The sequence below is a fragment of the Anopheles coluzzii genome, chromosome 3 (genome assembly GCF_943734685.1).
Source record: "Anopheles coluzzii chromosome 3, AcolN3, whole genome shotgun sequence".
In the NCBI taxonomy this organism is placed as follows: domain Eukaryota; kingdom Metazoa; phylum Arthropoda; class Insecta; order Diptera; family Culicidae; genus Anopheles; species Anopheles coluzzii.
Genome location: NC_064671.1, coordinates 71,674,539 through 71,692,425, shown reverse-complemented (window position 1 = coordinate 71,692,425; position 17,887 = coordinate 71,674,539). Strand labels below are relative to the sequence as shown.

At 43.8% G+C, this 17,887-nt stretch overlaps 1 protein-coding gene across 2 annotated transcripts in view; it reads left to right on the top strand.

Moving 5' to 3' along the window:
- The window catches only part of LOC120958647 (homeobox protein unc-4-like), a 59,300-nt gene that overhangs the window by 34,880 nt on the left and 6,533 nt on the right, over window positions 1–17,887 (top strand). For both annotated transcript variants that reach the window (XM_040381591.2, XM_040381590.2), the window contains exons 3-4: window positions 2,660–2,744; window positions 2,812–2,938. In XM_040381591.2, coding sequence (XP_040237525.2) covers window positions 2,660–2,744; window positions 2,812–2,938 — 212 coding nt within the window. The remainder of the gene's footprint in view (window positions 1–2,659; window positions 2,745–2,811; window positions 2,939–17,887) is intronic.

Genomic DNA, 17,887 nt, shown 5'->3' with positions numbered 1-17,887 from the left:
AAAGTGTAAAGGCAATGGTACATGTTTTTACAACTATTTAACACATATAGCGATTACTATTATTAGACTGCACTGCCTGCGACATCGCCACAGGATCAATAAACATTGTAACTTGAAGCAAACCGCTGTTTCCATTTTTGTCCACAAGAAATAGTACCACATTTGCCTGAAAAAAGTGTCCCTACAATACAGGTGCTAGTACATTTAAATCAATACTTCGTGCTCTAATTAAATCATCAAACAATATCAACCCTTTTGTTTGTTCAATTGCATATTAAATTCCTGTTGTAATGATTGTAATACTATCCTATGGGGAATGTTCACTCTTACCGTGCACTTCACTTTGAGTTCGAAATTTGTTTACCGCTTTCCCCGCATTTCCACAATGTTCCACCCCCAGCAAGGGTATTTGCGCTCTATAGCTAATCCATTAACCAAAGCGCACCAAACGTTAAACAAGGTGTTTAATGGTCACAGCAATAACAGTCACCCGAGGAAGAAAAAATAACACACACACAAATTACACCCCGCAAGTGTGACATCACATCACGAGGCATGAGGGTAGAGAGAGCGAGAGAGAGAGGAAAAATCATTTACCGGATTGATTAAAACAACAATAAAAATAATCACACCATCCACCACCACCACCGACAGCAACATTCACTATCATCATCATCAGTGTCGTCCCAAAGGTGACAGCTACGACCGAAAAAGAGAATGTGTCTGTGCGTGTTGCGCTTTACGTACGCGCGCAAACACCGAGTAGGGCCCGCGCGCGCGTCCGATGCGCGAGCAAACGGGAAAAGCCGGGGTACAGGCGAACTCGAAAGCAGGGGCCACCGTTTCGGTAACATGATATTTTATTTTGTTACAATACGATGATGAAGAGCAAAATAATCAATTAGGGAGCAATTATAGCACCCTGAAGAGCGATGGAGAGAGGGCTGCTGCCGACGCCGTGCGTCGCGTGCGGGCAGCCCCGGGAAAAGGTGTAGCGCAGTAAACACGAGCTGGGGTGATGATGATGGTTGGGTGATGGGTTGCTGAGCGTGTGTAAACAGGCGACAGCTAGGGACACAGGATAAGGATACAGACAGACAGTGAGTGAGCGTCCCATCGGTGTGGAAGTGTTGACCACCCGTACGCGATAGAGTGGTCCGGGGTGACAGATCCCCATCCCCGACAGTAAAGTGGATGTGAAATGAAGTGACTCCGAGTTCGGGGAATTCTCGTTTCCAATATTAATGATTCGTTCGTATAGAACGCGAGGTCCAGGGAGAGGGGGCAGGCTTGTAAATTGTTCCAAAAAACATAAAAAAGAAAACCTTGATGATCCTGTTGTGATCGAAACAATTTCATCGCTTCATCCAATATTAACTATGATTTACCACCAGGAATCCTCGAGCGAAACCCTTTTTTTTGCAACCTTACCTCCCTGACCACATGCCAACGGGAGCGTTTTGATTCGTTTCACTCGAATCCCTGTTTTATTTTTGAGCGGACTATTTTGGGGTCTTCTCACACACTCACCCAACATACGGAAACAAATATATAGAAAAACGGCGGCAAAAGTTTGTTTATGCTTTTCCCCGTGTCGGGATTTTCGGAGTTTAACGCTGCCCTATTAAAGCTCCAGCGCCCCACTCGAAGCCCACCCAGGCCCAGGGAACCTACCGGCAGTTCCCCGTACATGTATGTTTGGTTTCTTGCACTCTGAAGATGCCTCCAATTAGGTACGAAAACCGAACCAAACCGAAAGCAAAACAAAAATCGTTTGGAATTTTCCTATTGGGGAGCACCGAAGTGCCACTTGGTCGAGTATCGTTCGGCCGCGCCACTTTCGGCATCGGTTCAAAGCCACAACGGCACAAACACACACAGATACGTGTGGAGCGATTTTCTCATCACGTGGTTTCGCGCAGCGGCGGCGGCAGCTCGAAAGCCGCCAAAGGCCGGCCGACCGACCGACCGACCCATCATCGACTCTGGAGCAGCTGCTTGAGATATAATGAGGGGAAGGAAAATCAAAGACGTCGTCCGCAGATCACTATCGGGCCCCGATGCTTCCCACTTTGCGCTGTACAGAGCGCCGTCGTGAAGGGGGATGCCGCGCGCTTAGACTTAAACTGACCAAACACACAAACCAAAACTGACCGAGACCATCGTGGTAGTAGTAGTAGTGGAAGTGTGGATGGTTTTCGGTGCCTGAAATTAGCTAGTCGAGCGAGAGAGAGAGAGGGCAAACGGTTCTCAAGAAGGCACTCGAGCCTTTGGCGGTGGCAGGGTGTGCCCGTCGTCGTGGTCGTCACTGGAGATCTCTGGTGAGCCCTCTAGGTAGACTGCTCGCCGTAATTAGAGTGCCACCCATTTGCACACACACACAAACCGGACGAGAGAATCATTTTTCCCGCTTATCGGCTGGTGTTTGATCGGTTGTAAGTGATTGATATATAAAGTGTGAATTAAAGCGGCTTCCCTTTGTCGGCACAAAATGGCTTCAAACGGTTCAAACTGGAATGTGTGTGTGTTGGGGCAAAGTTTACTAATCCGACTCTCTGAGACCGCTCGGACAATTAATTGGATGAGTGCCATTTTGAATGTTGGCTTAATGTTTTATTAATCCTTTCTCTTCTCTCGTTCTCTCCCACTCTCTCTCTAGGTGGTGGTGTAGACTCCAGCAAAGACTTTACCATCGACGGGCTAAATAGTTATGGCAAGAAGAAGAAGAAGAAACGAAGACACAGGTAAGACACAGTAGTAGGCTTTGCCCGATCGCTCCTTTGCATTCATCTCTGGGTTTTTGTTTCTCAGTCGAACGATATTTACCAGCTACCAACTGGACGAGCTCGAGAAGGCCTTCAAGGAAGCGCACTATCCGGATGTGTACGCCCGGGAAATGCTTTCCCTCAAAACGGATCTCCCAGAGGACAGGATACAAGTAAGTTTATTTTTCCTTTGCTGAATTTGATTATTTCACTCTTAGGAAAGTAGCTGTAGTAGTAACGGAAATACACACAAATATCGCCTCAAATTACATTAAATGCTTCCCTTAGTTCGATTTTTTAGTTGTGCGCCAATGGTTCGCCAAAACCTCGTCACCAAATCAAAAATAATGGCATTTTATGTGCCGTTGTAAATCGCACAGTCGGTCACCCCCGCTCCTCTATAGATCAGGCTTCAGGTTTACAGTTCATTTACAAACGATAATTAAATTTGCCGCAGCAAAGAACGTGCCGCAGCGCGCGTGTGTGCCCAAATGGCGCGTTGGCATTGGGAATGAAATGTAGCAAAACTCTCCATCGAATGCAATAAAAAATCGTACACTTGCAACAGAAGAACAACAATAAAAAAGACAACAAACTGACTGCTCGTTTTCCACCGAGCCACAAATGTACGAATCACTACAAACCCACCACCACGCAACACAGTGGCGGACAAAAGAGGCAGGCAAAAAAAATGACACCGAAGAGAAAGGGACCCCCAATCCACTCCCAGAAAGGGGGAAACAAAGGCCGCTCATATCACTAAATCACGGTGAAACGTTTTATAATTCATTTAGCAGCAGATTTAAGGTCCCGGTGTGTGTGTCTGTGTGTCGGTGTGTGTCGGTGTGTATGTGCATCATGCAACCCCTCGGCAAAATGGCAAAAGGCGCAAGAGCGCACCACCGGGCACGATGACAGTCTGCAAACAATGTATAAATTATTCTATTATAAACATTATCAAATTATGAACCCAACAAAATTGACAACCGCGGGAGTGGTCGCGTTGAGTTGCTAACGGGAGGGGGGGGGGGGGTACGGTGCGACCGGGGGAGGTTGGCCACAACATCGAGTCCTATGTGCACGCGACCGACAAACAGGGAGGGATAACGCAAGTTTGCCGAGTGGGTGTGCGGACGCTTAGGCGAGAATGTGTAACTCCCGGGGCAGCAGGCGCATGCTTGTTCGCTTTCGGTCGATGCTTACTTTGTTTTGGAGTTTGGGGCTGCTACACAAAAGCTGGGCTTTAATTAAACGTTTTATCGTGTCTGTTTACGGTAGAATTAGAATAAGTGTTTTTGTATTTTGAAATGATTTTTTAAATAAAACAGAAAGTGATAGTGTTCTCTTGGTAAAAGGTAAACAAAAATCGATCAATTTTAAACCACACTGTAAAACAGCGTGGCTCGCGCTCCCCGCGATACAACATTGTAGCCGAAAAGTGGGTGCAAAAATTGAATTAAACGACCATTATTTGCCGTCTTGCGCAGTATTATAATCAGACTGGGACGGTTGGCTGGCTGGCTGGTTGGCTGGCTGGCTGGCTGGCGACACCAACGCGTCAGACGAGTGGTCGATGACTCGTAAAATATGATCCGATAAAATAGCACACCAGCGAGGAGGGGAATCTATCATCCACCAAACCCTCAAACACACACACACACACACACACATACAGAGCAAAGCACACGCTCGTTCCGATTGTTTACGTTGAAGCTTATTGGTTAATGGAGTAGATAAAATTTAGGATGCGCTAAACAGGCGAAATGGAGTTTGTTGGCTCCACAGGGATCCAACAGTTACAATCCCGGACGAGGACGAGGAGTGGCCACGGACCCGGAGAGATGCGGGAATTGGATAACAGAATAAGTTTAAAGTAGCTTGTGCCCAGGGATTGCCTCTCCGTGCTTGTTGTTTGTTTTTGGCAAACCTATTTATCGGCAATGAGCCAGCCCCGTTTGTGCAAATTGTGGGAAGGCCAAATTAAAGCTGACAGTGGATAAATAAATTGAATTTATCATCCCAGGGGGGGGGGGATGCTCCCGTTCGATGTGCGCCGGATTGGTTTAAATTTGTGGCTCGAGTTAGTAGCTGTGTGCAGTTAAATAATGGCTGCTGGTTGATGGAAAATGGGCATCTAATTTTGGATAGTGGACTGACTGTTAAAGTTATTGCTCTTTTGGGTTTAATGTTGTTAAAGAAGTTTATTAGGTTTGCCGTTTGGATGTTGGGGAGATTGTGGTGATTAAACTCAAACTAAGTTATACATTACAACGAGGAATCTTTACACATTTCATATATTTGGTCAAATTTTCGCTTTGCTGATTTTATACTGCATTTTGATCAGGAGCTAGTGGGATTGAGTGATTTTATTTGTATATGTTTTGGCTTTGAATGTATTCAAATGCCTAGTTTTGGTTATTTATTTGTTTTACCAAATTTTGCGAAAAGAATATAATAAACAGATTTATAACATACTTTTAAGGACTTGAAAAAGATGGCATTGTAAAGGTTTGTAAAGATATCTTACAATGTGTATTGGTATTCCTCTTCTTTGGCACAACAACCGCTGTCGATCAAGGCCTGCCTTGTACCCCACTAGTGAAGTGAGCTTGGCTTTCAGTGACTTATTGTTACCATAGCAAGATAGTCAGTCCTACCGAATGGGGGCACACGGTCTATTCGGGACTTGAACCCATGACGGGCATTTTGTTACGTCGTACGAGTTGACGACTGTACCACCAAATCGGCCCAACCGGCGGTATATTGGTATTACAATTTATTAAAGATCACTTACAACTGTTCGACGTTGCTTTAAGAACTACCGTCAACGTCTCGTCTTAAATTTTGTCATTTTGGTTTGGTTTGTCGACATTCACGCTACATTGCATCTTCATTGCATCAAATTAGTAACTAAAAAAAGCTTTTTCAGCTGCCGTAATTGTGGCTTTCGTTGTAGTTTTACATATGCCTGGGACGTTTAGAAATTTCTTCGATTTTACAAATAGTTCATGCTCTCGGAAGTCGCAATATTTCAGATTTTCAGGCTGGCAACATGCAAAGTTTCTAAGTTGTATTGCTTTCAATTACAATGAATTCAAGTCATGAGCCGCCTGAGATATAATAACTGGCATAATTCGCTTTCAAAATCTCTAAGGGTAAACGTACCTATAGTGGTGGTATTGCGGTCCATTATTTATGCTGGTGTGAAATGAAATGTTCTTTAGCCTTTTACAAAGGGTTTTAAAGATAAATGGGGCCATTCCGTTACTTGGTGACCTAAAAATCCATTATTTTGTGAAATGTGTCAACATTTTTCCAAAATACTTAGGATTTCATAACGAAATTCATGTTTCTGTTAACGTTCTAAATGACCACATAACCCCGCAATTACTAGTTTTTCAACATAAATGTTATGAAATGTTATTGTTTTGCTAAAATTATTTGCCTTTTGACCTTATTTATGCATTTTCAAGTGTTTTTACCACAGTGCCGTTATAGGTACACAAAACAGGCATGTTCCTATTGTGGTTAAAGTTATAAAATCAATAAAAACAAGTCATTTTACATTTTTTGAGGATATTTTTGAAATGTAGTACTATTTTCACTAAAATAAGCAACAGAAATGAGTTTTCTGTAGGTAATTTGCAAAAAATGGCCAAAATTCGCTTATTTGGCTGAATTAAAAATTGACTTAAAATCAAGCACACTCTTCCGGGTGTGGGTTGACGACAGGTGTTATGCAGTACTTTAGTCAATATTTTCATCAACCAAATTCATACTTTTTTTACGATCAAATTATGTAAAAAAAACGAAATTATGGCAGTAATCCTTAAAATTCATACGAAAACATGTTTGATATGTTTCATGGTAAAAATGGTTATGATTGCGAAGATAAAACATATTCCAATTGCTATGTGTTGAAATATTCAATAATTATCCTTCCTGACACTTTAAATCCATTAAAACACATTGGTACATTTACCCTATAAGATTTATACAGGGTAGAGTAGACTTCATAACACAAAATAAAGGGTTACATATGCACCGGTAACTTCAGCAGAAAGTCATCCATGCGGCCCATACTCATGTTAGTGCATTGTAGTGCGGATCTTGCCTTACTTGTTCATTCCTGCAGATCACTCAGAGACTCTGTGACGACTTCCTCTTTGTTAAACCCATGCATATTTTCAAACAAGTTCCTCAACATGAAACAGCAATGTCTTTCAATTGCAAATCTCCGTTCGGGAATCAGATCGCTCATCAAAAGCGTTGCGTGTAATCCTCATCATGACTCCGAATAATCGTTTAAGACAATGGTGCATTTTTTAAAATATCTAACTACAAACTCCTTTCTTGCACAGCCCTTGATGATACATTATAATTAAGCTACAGTACGTCACTCAAACGAGCTTCAATTGTATCTTGATAGCTGCACAAACCTTGCACAAATGCAAATCTAACTTATAAAAACCTGCTTCCAAAAACGGCAATCATCCCGCTAAGCGCCGATCCGTAACCAGGGCCGCCACTGCCGCCAACTCTAATCGGAAGCCGCCATCGCCGCGTGGAGCGTAGCGATGATGGAGGCGCTCCGAACAAAACAAAACACAAAAAAATGGTGAAAAATATCGCCTAATCATTCGATAGTGAGCTGCAGTGGGTGAGAGGGCCTTCTGCTGTGCAATTAGATCTCTGACTCACCTGCTCACTTGCGTTTCGTTTCACTTCACGCCCTCTAATGAAGTGGCGTTCGTGTGTAGTTGTGCGCCGCGGCCAAATGACGTCGACTGATTCCAATCCCGTCCCAGCCGTATAATAATGATAATGAAACATGTTAGAATGCAAACAAGTTAGTTAACACGTGTTTATGTGGCCGCCCGCTCGGCGATGAATTGTGCCCGAGCCCGCTCTATTCCCTTCGTCCCTTCACTCGTCCGCCATCCTAACAGCAGCAGCACACACACAAAAGCTTGTTCTTTCACTCGGTTGCGTTTGTTTACACATTTCTCATCGCACCGGCGGCACACACAATCCGCTCGAGTAGCAGCTCTGGCCAGGCACAACCGGGCCCGAACCACCCTTCGCAGAGCGCCGCAAGCTTTTCACGCAACTTGACCACTTAAGCAGCGTCGGGCCGCTGGCGATGGCTTTATGACCTTCTTCGGTGCAGCGTGGCCGTGTTCTCACCCCTCCCCGTGTTCAACGGTCGAGGCCAATTGTCGGGCGCGCTAAGGACGATGATGAAGCTCCTTCCGCCTGTCGTCATTTTGTGCCCATGCAGCAGCAGCAGCTTCTTTTTTTTCTCTCTCTTAATTCGAGCGTGTTTATATGTGTAGCAGTGTGCATAAGAAAAGCACCCCCCTCACACTTCTTATATCTAAAGGGGCCGCGGGGATGTGAATTCATCCCTTCATTTTCACGCTTGTTTTTTTTTTCTTCTCGGTGTCTTGTTTTCTGCCCACCCCACCCCGGGGCTCAATCAACACATTTGCCAACACATTCCCTCTGGGGCATGCAGGGGTTGCAGGTAAGATCACAAGTGCTTCTTGTTATTACTGCTGATGATCGTGATGATCATGTTTGATGGGGCGGCCGTGTTGCTCGGCTTCTTTTAGTTTTGCTGCTGCCCGCTCGCTCCTTCTTGTACCTAACATCACCTCATTATTGTTATTATTATTTTTAATCCACAAGTTTTGCCCCTGGACAAGCACTCCTTCCTCGGTCCGTTTTGGACTCGAAACAGGCCGCGCGGCATCTGCTTCATCACCGTGGTCACTATGCGAGCCCTCACTCCTTCCTCGTGCTTTGCCGCGTACGCTTTCTTGCGGCGGTTAATTCTATTTTTCAATTTATTACAATAACAATGAGGTGCTGTTTTTTTTCTCGAGCTGGGTCGGGACCGGCGGGTTTTAAAACTCGACGCGGCGCGGCGGGGTTGGAAGCAAAATTGATACCGGCTTTGGAGCTTAAGTGCGGCGAAATGTAGAATTGACACGAGTGCGCGAGGGATGGCGGTGATGTTGGCCACTTCAGGCGGCAACCCTCTCTCTCTCTCTCTCTCTGTGTGCTGCCCCGCTGCTCTATCTCCTGTCAAGGCTTGTTTCATTGTTGCACAACTCCTTGAGTACCGTGTGAGCTTTCGAGCTCTGCTCGGGCGCGATCAAGCGATTACACCGTACCCCGGCCGTGGCAAAAGATATCGGTACCGGACCCGGGTTAAGCAAACGTTGGCCGCGCACCGTATTCCCAAGAGGGAGGAGGGAGTAGAAGCAGGGCAAAAAAGAAGAAGAAGCAGAAAAAAGGGCAAGCTTCTCAAGTTAGGTAAACAGACAACTCAACAACCATTCTTGCGGGCTTGAGGGAGGAAGAATGTAGTGGGAAGCGTTAACTGCTCGTGCCGTGGGGGAACGGCGTTGATACAATAATCAATTGTCAGTTCTCAAATTGGTGATATTGAACTGTTCCTCGCCGGCTCGGTGAAGGATGAGACAGCAGCAGCAGCAGCAGCAACGGTCGAACACGGTGAGTCAGGTATTGAAATAATAAAACTCATCTTTTAAACTCCGATCGGCACGATCTTTTGGGCCATTTTACTGTTGCGGGATGATGCACGTTTCATCCCCCCCCCCCCCCACACCGGAGGGGGGAAGGAGTGTTTGACGATAATTAACCCCTACTGTCCCACGCACAGATTGGGCAAATAATAAATAGACACCCGACATAGATCGTTTCGATCGTTCACCGATTGGGCACGATCGATCGGGTGCGGCGTGCCTAATAATTATTCTGCTCCCGCGCGCGCGCGCACACACACACAGTTCGATCGAGATTCGAGGCTGTGTGATGTTTTCAAACGTTTTGCCGGTTTTGAAGGCAACATTCCAAAGCGCTACAAAGCGCTCTACGGTAGCCCTGTCTGTTAGTGGGAAGAAGCGTTAGTCTTGCGCGATGATGTAAAACATCGACTTCACTTTGGGCACTAAAAAAGCCAAAGCAGCAACCGAGCGAGATCGTGCAAGATCGCTTACGGAAGGGTAATGTCGGTGTGTGTTGCGTTGCGTTGCCGTTTTTCTTCTCTTACGAAAGTGGATGAAATTTGAGACTACAGGTTACCACTTCGCGTTCGGAAAACGGAAAACATTTACATTCGTTTGTAACACTTTGGTCTGTAGTCTTTTTTGCTGCTTTCTCCTTTTGCCCGATGTCGCGCCATTCAAACTACACCCACTTGTCTGGGGTTTAGATTTTCCGCTTTTCCGGCGTGCCTTTTAAAAGGGCAGCTGACGCGTTACACCTGACACCGAAAGGTTTGCATCTCATCCACAGCGCCAACGTTCGCAACCAGCGCGATCAGCGTATTTTCCTACGTCTATTCCAAGGAGAAGCAAAAGACGCAATGGGTGGAGGCGACAATTGGCGAAGCAATAAATTGGTTTTCAATCATCGTCACAAAGAGGCGCAAAGTGGGAGACACTTTAGTAAACGAAAGGAAGCAAAGGCGACAGAGAGAAAGAGAGAGAGACTGAGAAAGAAGCAGCAGCAAAAAGCTTTTCACTGCTCACTTTCTTGCCGGTTGAGGTGTACCGGAAAGAGGTGCTGATTGATTCGCTGGCAATTGTGTTGCTCATGCCAATGAAATGCATCCAAACGTGGATGCGAAATGTTTGCAGTTCGCCGGGAAGCAAAAAGGTGTGCGCTTCGGTAAACAGGGCTCGCCATTGTTGGCGAATAGTTGTTTGGTGGAAAATAAACGGAAGCTATAAAATGAACAGAGAACGATGCTTAACGATGATGTTTTTTTCAATTGAAATTTACTTTATTCTTTTATTTTTTACCTAATTTCATTTTTAAAATGCTAAATTGTACGTTTGGCAGTAAAATGCTTGTTTCCGATAGTAAATATATCATCCCGAGTGACTTAATGTGAACATGAAATAGCAATTAGACGCTGTAACCCTGCCTGTGACTTTGTGGTTAAATCGGTTGCGTTTGAGTGATGACAACATGCTATTTCTTAGTTCAACTCTTGTTGAAATTGGAGTTGCTTTTCGTTGTAGAACTTTTCACGGCAATAGTTGAGAAGTACCATCATTTATTGATTTTATTTATTTGTTTATTCACATAAAATTGTCCCGCATATTTGTGCTATTAAAACTTATTAGACTAACTTATTGTTAAGCTTCAGACTAATCCCTATATCAACGACTATTATCACCAAAATTGAACAGTAATAGGAGGCTCGACTTATACGAATCAGTCGAGAGATTAAAATCAAAATGATTGCCTTGCCATTGATAATAAAGGATCGTTAGATCCATAAAGTGTGCGTCTAGGTACGGTATAGAGTAAATTACGCGATCGAAGTGTTCTAGCAGGTGCATAAATGTAAGGTTTTTTTAATAGAGAAGGTGCATCCAATTCATTATTTATCAATTTGCTAACAAACACATTTTCATTTACTTTTTGACGATGTTCAAGCGTTTGAAGACCTAATAACAAACAACGGTCCCTATAGCTTGGCATAACATTGACTCCTCTCAAAGGTGGAAAATTCATAGCTAGTCTAGTAAATCTGCGTTGAACAGCTTCTAATTTCTTTACCCAATTAGCACTATGTGGAGACCAAATAATAGAACAATACTCAATACTTGAACGAACCAAACAAAGATAGAGTGATTTTAGGCAAAATATATCATAGCATTCGCGAATTTGACGATAAATAAACCCTAATAACGTTTAAGCCTTACTAACAATATTGTCAATATGCAAATGAAACGTTAAGCTTTGGTCCAAAGTTAGTCCTAAATCACACATAAATGACAAGCAAATATTACAATAAATCAGCAGTTGCTCTTCTCCCATTGCTTTGATCTTTTCTCCCACAAAACCGATGTTTGTGGTTCCGTTTCCCACGTAGAGAGCAGTATCCTGTATCACTTAGCCGCGTAGCGCGTAGCATGGTCGCGCGCGTTTACAACCCGGTTTCGTAGCAACCGCCGCATCCTATGCGGCTTCGGTGGCAGTTAGTTAGTTAGTTAACACTGCTTAAATTTAACATTCCGTAACCCACAATCCCTTTCCGAGAGAGTGAGAGGAGCGTGTGCGGCGGCAGCCAGCCACGCACAGGAACAATGAACACCAGCTGTGTCGTCTCTGTACACGTGTTTTTGTTTCGTTAGAGTAATAGTTGTCGAATAGAAAGAGAAGAAGGAATAAAAAACAGGACACTCATGATTACCAATTGCTACTGTTGTAGTTAGTTTTTCCAATTTGCTGTCTATAAGCTTTTTTTGCCAGAGGGAGAACGTGCGCCACTTAGCACTAAAAAATTACACACACCCTTAGCGGTGGCACACTGCCGCACAGCAGGTGGGGAGGGGTTGCGCGTACCTTCACTACACTGTGTGTGTGTGTATGTCCTTCATTAGGATAAAGTAACCATTTTGTAGCTAACGCAACCGAACGCACCGCTTAGGGGGAAAAGAACTCTCTAAAATGTTGTAACATTTTTCGATCGAACCCCTCTAAATAAGAACTCAATGTTGATTAATTAAAAGCGTCCACCCCACCCCAAGAGGTGGCAGCACAACACACTACAACGCAGCAACACTTCATTTGAATGACTGTCCACCTCCTCACAGCAGTTAAGAAAAGAAAAAGGAGAGAGAAAAAAAACCATCACACCTTGTCACACGCCTCCCCAACCATTGCTGACACGGGTGACAGGGGCATGAAATTGCCGACAATGGACAAAAATTGACAAGTTAAACGATTCCGCGCCGCTCCGTGTGTTTGGTACCTTTACAAAACGGGACACACACACAAAAAGTTGCCAAACCAGCAATCTTCCTATCATCGCCATCGGGCCCACGCGTTGATTTGCAACAGAAACGCAAAAACTCGAATATGATTGAAGTTCGATAAAAGGTACTTCGTCTTTTTTCTTCTCCCTTTCACACACACTCTCTCTCTTTCTCTTTCTCCATGCTATTGTGGCACAAAACTGTCGCAAAAATGCATCTGACGGTTGCTCTTCCCACCCGGGCGTATACAAATGTCTGCTTCAACGTTGCTCTCCGTCGGCACAGCAGGTGAAACGCAAGCGGCCTGGGATTGGGAAAAACTCGGCTTCGAAAGGCCCCACCCGGGTGCGACACGTGCGCTAGCGTTGGCCAATTATTTCACCAGTTTTTGTGGTGTTATTAAGCATGTTTATCATGGTCGAGGTCAGCGGGAAAGCAAAACGAAGGTGCTGCTGCTACTGCAGCACTACACTAATGAAAGCACTGGGGAGGTGGAAAATTGACTGCAGACAATAGGGGTTTGGATGGCCCAAAAGCTGCTAAGGACACATCTAGTCAGTCTCCTGCTCAATATATCCTCCTGCTGCACCTTCTTAACCAACTCCGAACGTGGTGCTCTTATCCTGTCATCAAAATTTTAGCCATAACTCACTCATTATGTGCAGTAATGAAAAAATAATCTGTTATAAATTTAATTTGCTACTCCCGCTTACAGCCAGCGGTAACGGTAGATTACGAGCCTTTTACACACTAATAATCCTGCACGAAATCCTGCCGGTAGGAGGAGAAAAGGGGGTGAAACAGAAGGGGGACGAAAGCAGCAGGACAATGGTGAAAGGTTTCGGGGCTGGATTTAAATTAACGCCCGCCGCGTGGTACGTTGTGTGAAGGCGTGTGGGACGAGCACGAGCTGCTGATGCCCAAAGCTGATGGACAAATCAATAAGTGGATAATAACAACGTTTTGCGCGGGATCAGTGAAAGGATCGCACCCTCACTCTCAGCCTCGTACACACGTACACACGAGTCACGACGAAACTCCACCACCGATACTGAAGAAGCGTAATTTCCAGCGTATGGCCACGGGTGGACGGGTCCGGCGGAGTTGGGATAGCACATAAGGCGCTTAATTATGGGCTGGTGTGAAACTCGTCTGCCGCGAGTTGACTAATTGTCTGACTTTCAGTTTCTCCTGCCGGAGTCGGTGGTCGGTAGACGGATGAGGACGGACGGCCACTATCGGCAAAAGGGATACCAAGAGGGGGGGGGGGGGGGGGTATGCGGGGGCGGTATGCAATGATTGTGCCGGTTTCTGTTTTCCCTCACCACCAGGGGCGTATGGAGGAAGAATAGAGCAACGAATGGTGGAAACCTTTTTTTGATTACAAGGTGCAAACCTTTACGCGCCCGAGTGAGCAGCAGGTTTGAGGTGAAGAGACGGCAAGAAACTGTTTTGCATGCGAGATCTGCTAAGGGAGGGGGAGTGGTGGTGGGTGGAGGGTGGGGCGGCGATGATTGCAAACATTCGTGTGTGTGTCAAGATAGGCCGCGGCGCTGGTTGAATGAGAATGTAACACAAAGGAAACAAGAGGGGAATATCTTAAGATCATGATCAATGGCACAATGGGGCTTTTTTTGATGGGCACGTTAACTAGACTGTTATAATTATGATGCAGTAAATGCTGTGCGCAGCGTTTGCAGGCATTATTTGCATACTTATTATCACGTTTAGTGCAACAAACGGTGATTTTGGGCCCATAGTAGTCATTCGTTTGCAATAGTTTGTGGGACTTTAAATGTTCTCAATGGTCAAGAACGATATGAATATCTCAGTTGTAAAGTCCATCTAAAGTTTGTTGAAATGCAACCCGTTAATGCTCTCTGTCCAGCAATGAATGAGCAACATAGAAGTTGAACTAGTCATCTGCAATAAGTGAGTTTCCAAGGTTCCAACATTTATTTTTCCATGTTAGTGATGTACCCAAGTAATTGTTCTCAATTCTGAGAACATTTTTCAACAAAAAATATTAATTTAAACCGTTTTATTAGCTAGTTGACTTAGGTCGGTCTGGTGGTACAGTCGTCAACTCGTACGACGTCACAACATGCCCGTCATGGGTTCAAGTCCCGAATAGACCGTGCCCCCATAATACGTAGGACCTGACTATCCTGCTATGGTAACAATAAGTCACTGAAAGTCAAGCTCACTTCACTAGTGGGGTACAGGCAGGCCTTTGACCGACAGCAGTTGTTGTGCTTAGCAAGATTAGCTAGTTGAAATTTAATCGAATTTTCTGTAGATGATTGGAAACAAATAGCTTCCAAAATGTGTATTTCCTTTAAGAGATACTAACTGGTGTAATTTGGCAATTTGTAATAAAAATGCCTATATAACATGTTTGAGTATAATATCGACCTGGATCCCGAACAGATGCACCAGTCAGTATTGTCGGCTTTTTATCAAAGGGCCTTTTATCCATACAAGTTTGATACAATTCTTCGTAAAAAGCGAAGTTGATAAACCGTGATTCACAATACAAAATTATTCTAGGTACGATCCTTAGGCAGAATATAGTCATATTTGGTCCTGTCACCGTACTTTGTCTACCATTGCACTTGATTACTGGGCCAGGCTGAATGCATCTTCCAAACTGATGATTTTGTAATATTAAATACGAATATATTATGTAATGTTGTCTACACTGTGAGTTCTTATCGGATTGAAAAGTAATCCAATAAGTCCAGTTATGCTGTTATAAACGCATCAAATTGAAGGTCTTTCCTGGGTTAAGTAATGATGCCTTATTGACATTTTAACCACAAGAGCTACATTTGATGATAGGAAGACAGTGAGGATTAGAATCATAGAGGGCTATGATTTAAGTCTTCATACAAAGGCCGCACGGCCACATGAGGTGAAATATACAGCGAAATGAACTATTTGACAGGAGAAATATGTGTCAGATAACGCATCACAGCAACCGCATATGTGCAATATAAACAAATAACGTGCACAAAATTGTAACACAATCCAATAAAGATCTTCAATGTTAAGTATTTTGGTAATTTTCAATCTACAATTCATCATTTCTTTCATTGGAAATGTTGGAAATGGAAATTGGGGAATGTTCTGCTTAAGAAGATATCCTTTTGAAGAGAATTTCTAAAGCGGATGTTCTCTTTGGCGGATATTCATACCCGGCTGTTTTCAGCAATACCAACCGGTAAAATCCCGTACGCTTTTACACCTAATGCTGTAAAAAAAGAAATGAAATTCACCCGCATACAGTCGTTTTGCAGCGCATAAAGCATTTAATGCCTTTCCTCATCATCATACCTCAAAAAACAATACCGAACTGCGAAAAACGGCAGGCATTGCGCATTTCAAACTCGATTCTAAATTCCAACTTTTCTAGGAATGTATTGTCCTCCATTGTCCCAAGGTCATCCAACCGCCGGGGCGGATGGGTAATTTCGCACTGCACTGCTGAATTAATTGCCCATTTCTCCACCACCGAACGTGCGAAGACCACTTCTGCCAAACATTCCGCATTTTATTTACGATCCTTTATTAACCGCGCGCCCGTTGCGTGTTGCGTTGGGTGGTCGAAATAGCAGTCATCATCGAAATCGGAGTCATCCCCACGATGCTTTCACCCTGGGCGCAGCAGCAGTAAACCCTCCACAACCCTTGACCCCTTTGGACGCATAATTTATGCGTAATCATGACAGGAATTTGTAGCTTATTGAATTCCAAACTCCTCCGACCCGGTGCTAATCCACGGAGGGGACGAGTGCGACGGCGAGGACAACTCGTGCACTTCACATGCCAGAGGGTCAGTCGGATGACTTTTTACACACCATTGTCTTTTGACTCGTTTAACTCGTTTATGCTCCTCGTCTTGGTACGCCACAATCCAAGGATCTTCCACTGCGTTCCTACATTGAAATTGACTCTCTGGGGGGAGATGTGGACAGACTGTGCCACAGATTTTCTTTCCAACCCACCCAAGCTCAGAGGGGTTGGGGTGCAAAGATTAAACTGTTTGCGTGCCACTAAATTAAATTATCTTATTATGTGCTTTTGCTTGCTTGTAATGCGGCAAACTGGCAAACTCCCGGACAAGGGAGGAAGGTGGAACGCGTTGCATTCAAAGGAATATATAATTCGATTATAATTTCAGTCAACTATTTCACCCTCGCGTTCGTCCTTACGGAGCGTCGCGCTCTCGATTTTCCACACGGGGGTAGCACGGTCTTAAGCACCCACGGCCACGGTGAAGTGATGTCATCAATAATGGTCGGTGGTGCTTTTAGCCATTTATGGTCGCTATAAACATTCATTAGTTATTTATAACGCTCCGCACACGCTTGCTGCTGGAACCTTTGTTCAGTGTTCCGGGTATCATCAGCTTATAACAAATTAAACTAGCTCGTGCTCGCTCTCTTGTCGACGGGTTTTGATGACGGAAGATTTTAGAGAGACATGGTCGCACTATTTATTATGCTGCTGCATGATGCCATACCAGCGGGACAAAAAAAGTGAAGTGAAGTGCATAATTTGATTAACTTATTTTAAAGTTGATGCCGGGGTACATTAGCCGAAGAAGAGGAAGATGCTTTGTCGGGGTTAATTTGTTTTAGGTAACTCGTTTATTAGATAACTGAGTGAGATAGTGTGATTTTTGAGTGTCTTTTAAGTGCTTTAAGTTTGTGCAAACTTTATTCAATTTACATTGTATGGATTTTTTATATTTGTTATTATGCAAAACATAAAGAAATAGGTTTTCATGTTCCAGCATTGATTTTTTAATCAATGAACTGAAAAGAATACCGAAATTAGTAAATTAATTACATATTGAAATGAGGAAAAACGCCGACTTTTGATTAGTTAAATATTAACTAACTAGCAACAACCTTTTTTTTGTACTATCTACAAATATTAATATGTTCTTAGCGCTTTTCTATATTGTATTTAGTCATTAGTCTATTTTATCTGTTTTATACCACTTTGGATAGGAAAACTAGTAATCGAAAGTTGGTTTCTTGCCATTCATCCTTTTTTCTTGTGTTTTGGTTTTTTATTTCAATATCCTTGTTATGAACAGTATCTATCTGTTAATTCCACGTACAGATACACGGTATACCTCTTATACGCGGATTCGGCGATACGCGGTTTTCTAAATTTGACAGTTCTTTGAGCAGATTGTACTGATTTGACACATCAATTCTAAAAAGCCAAATAGTTTCCCTATTAATCAAATGTTAAAAAGTCATTTCAAAAGGTTTGAAACTGAACTGAAAGGTTTGAAATTTAGAC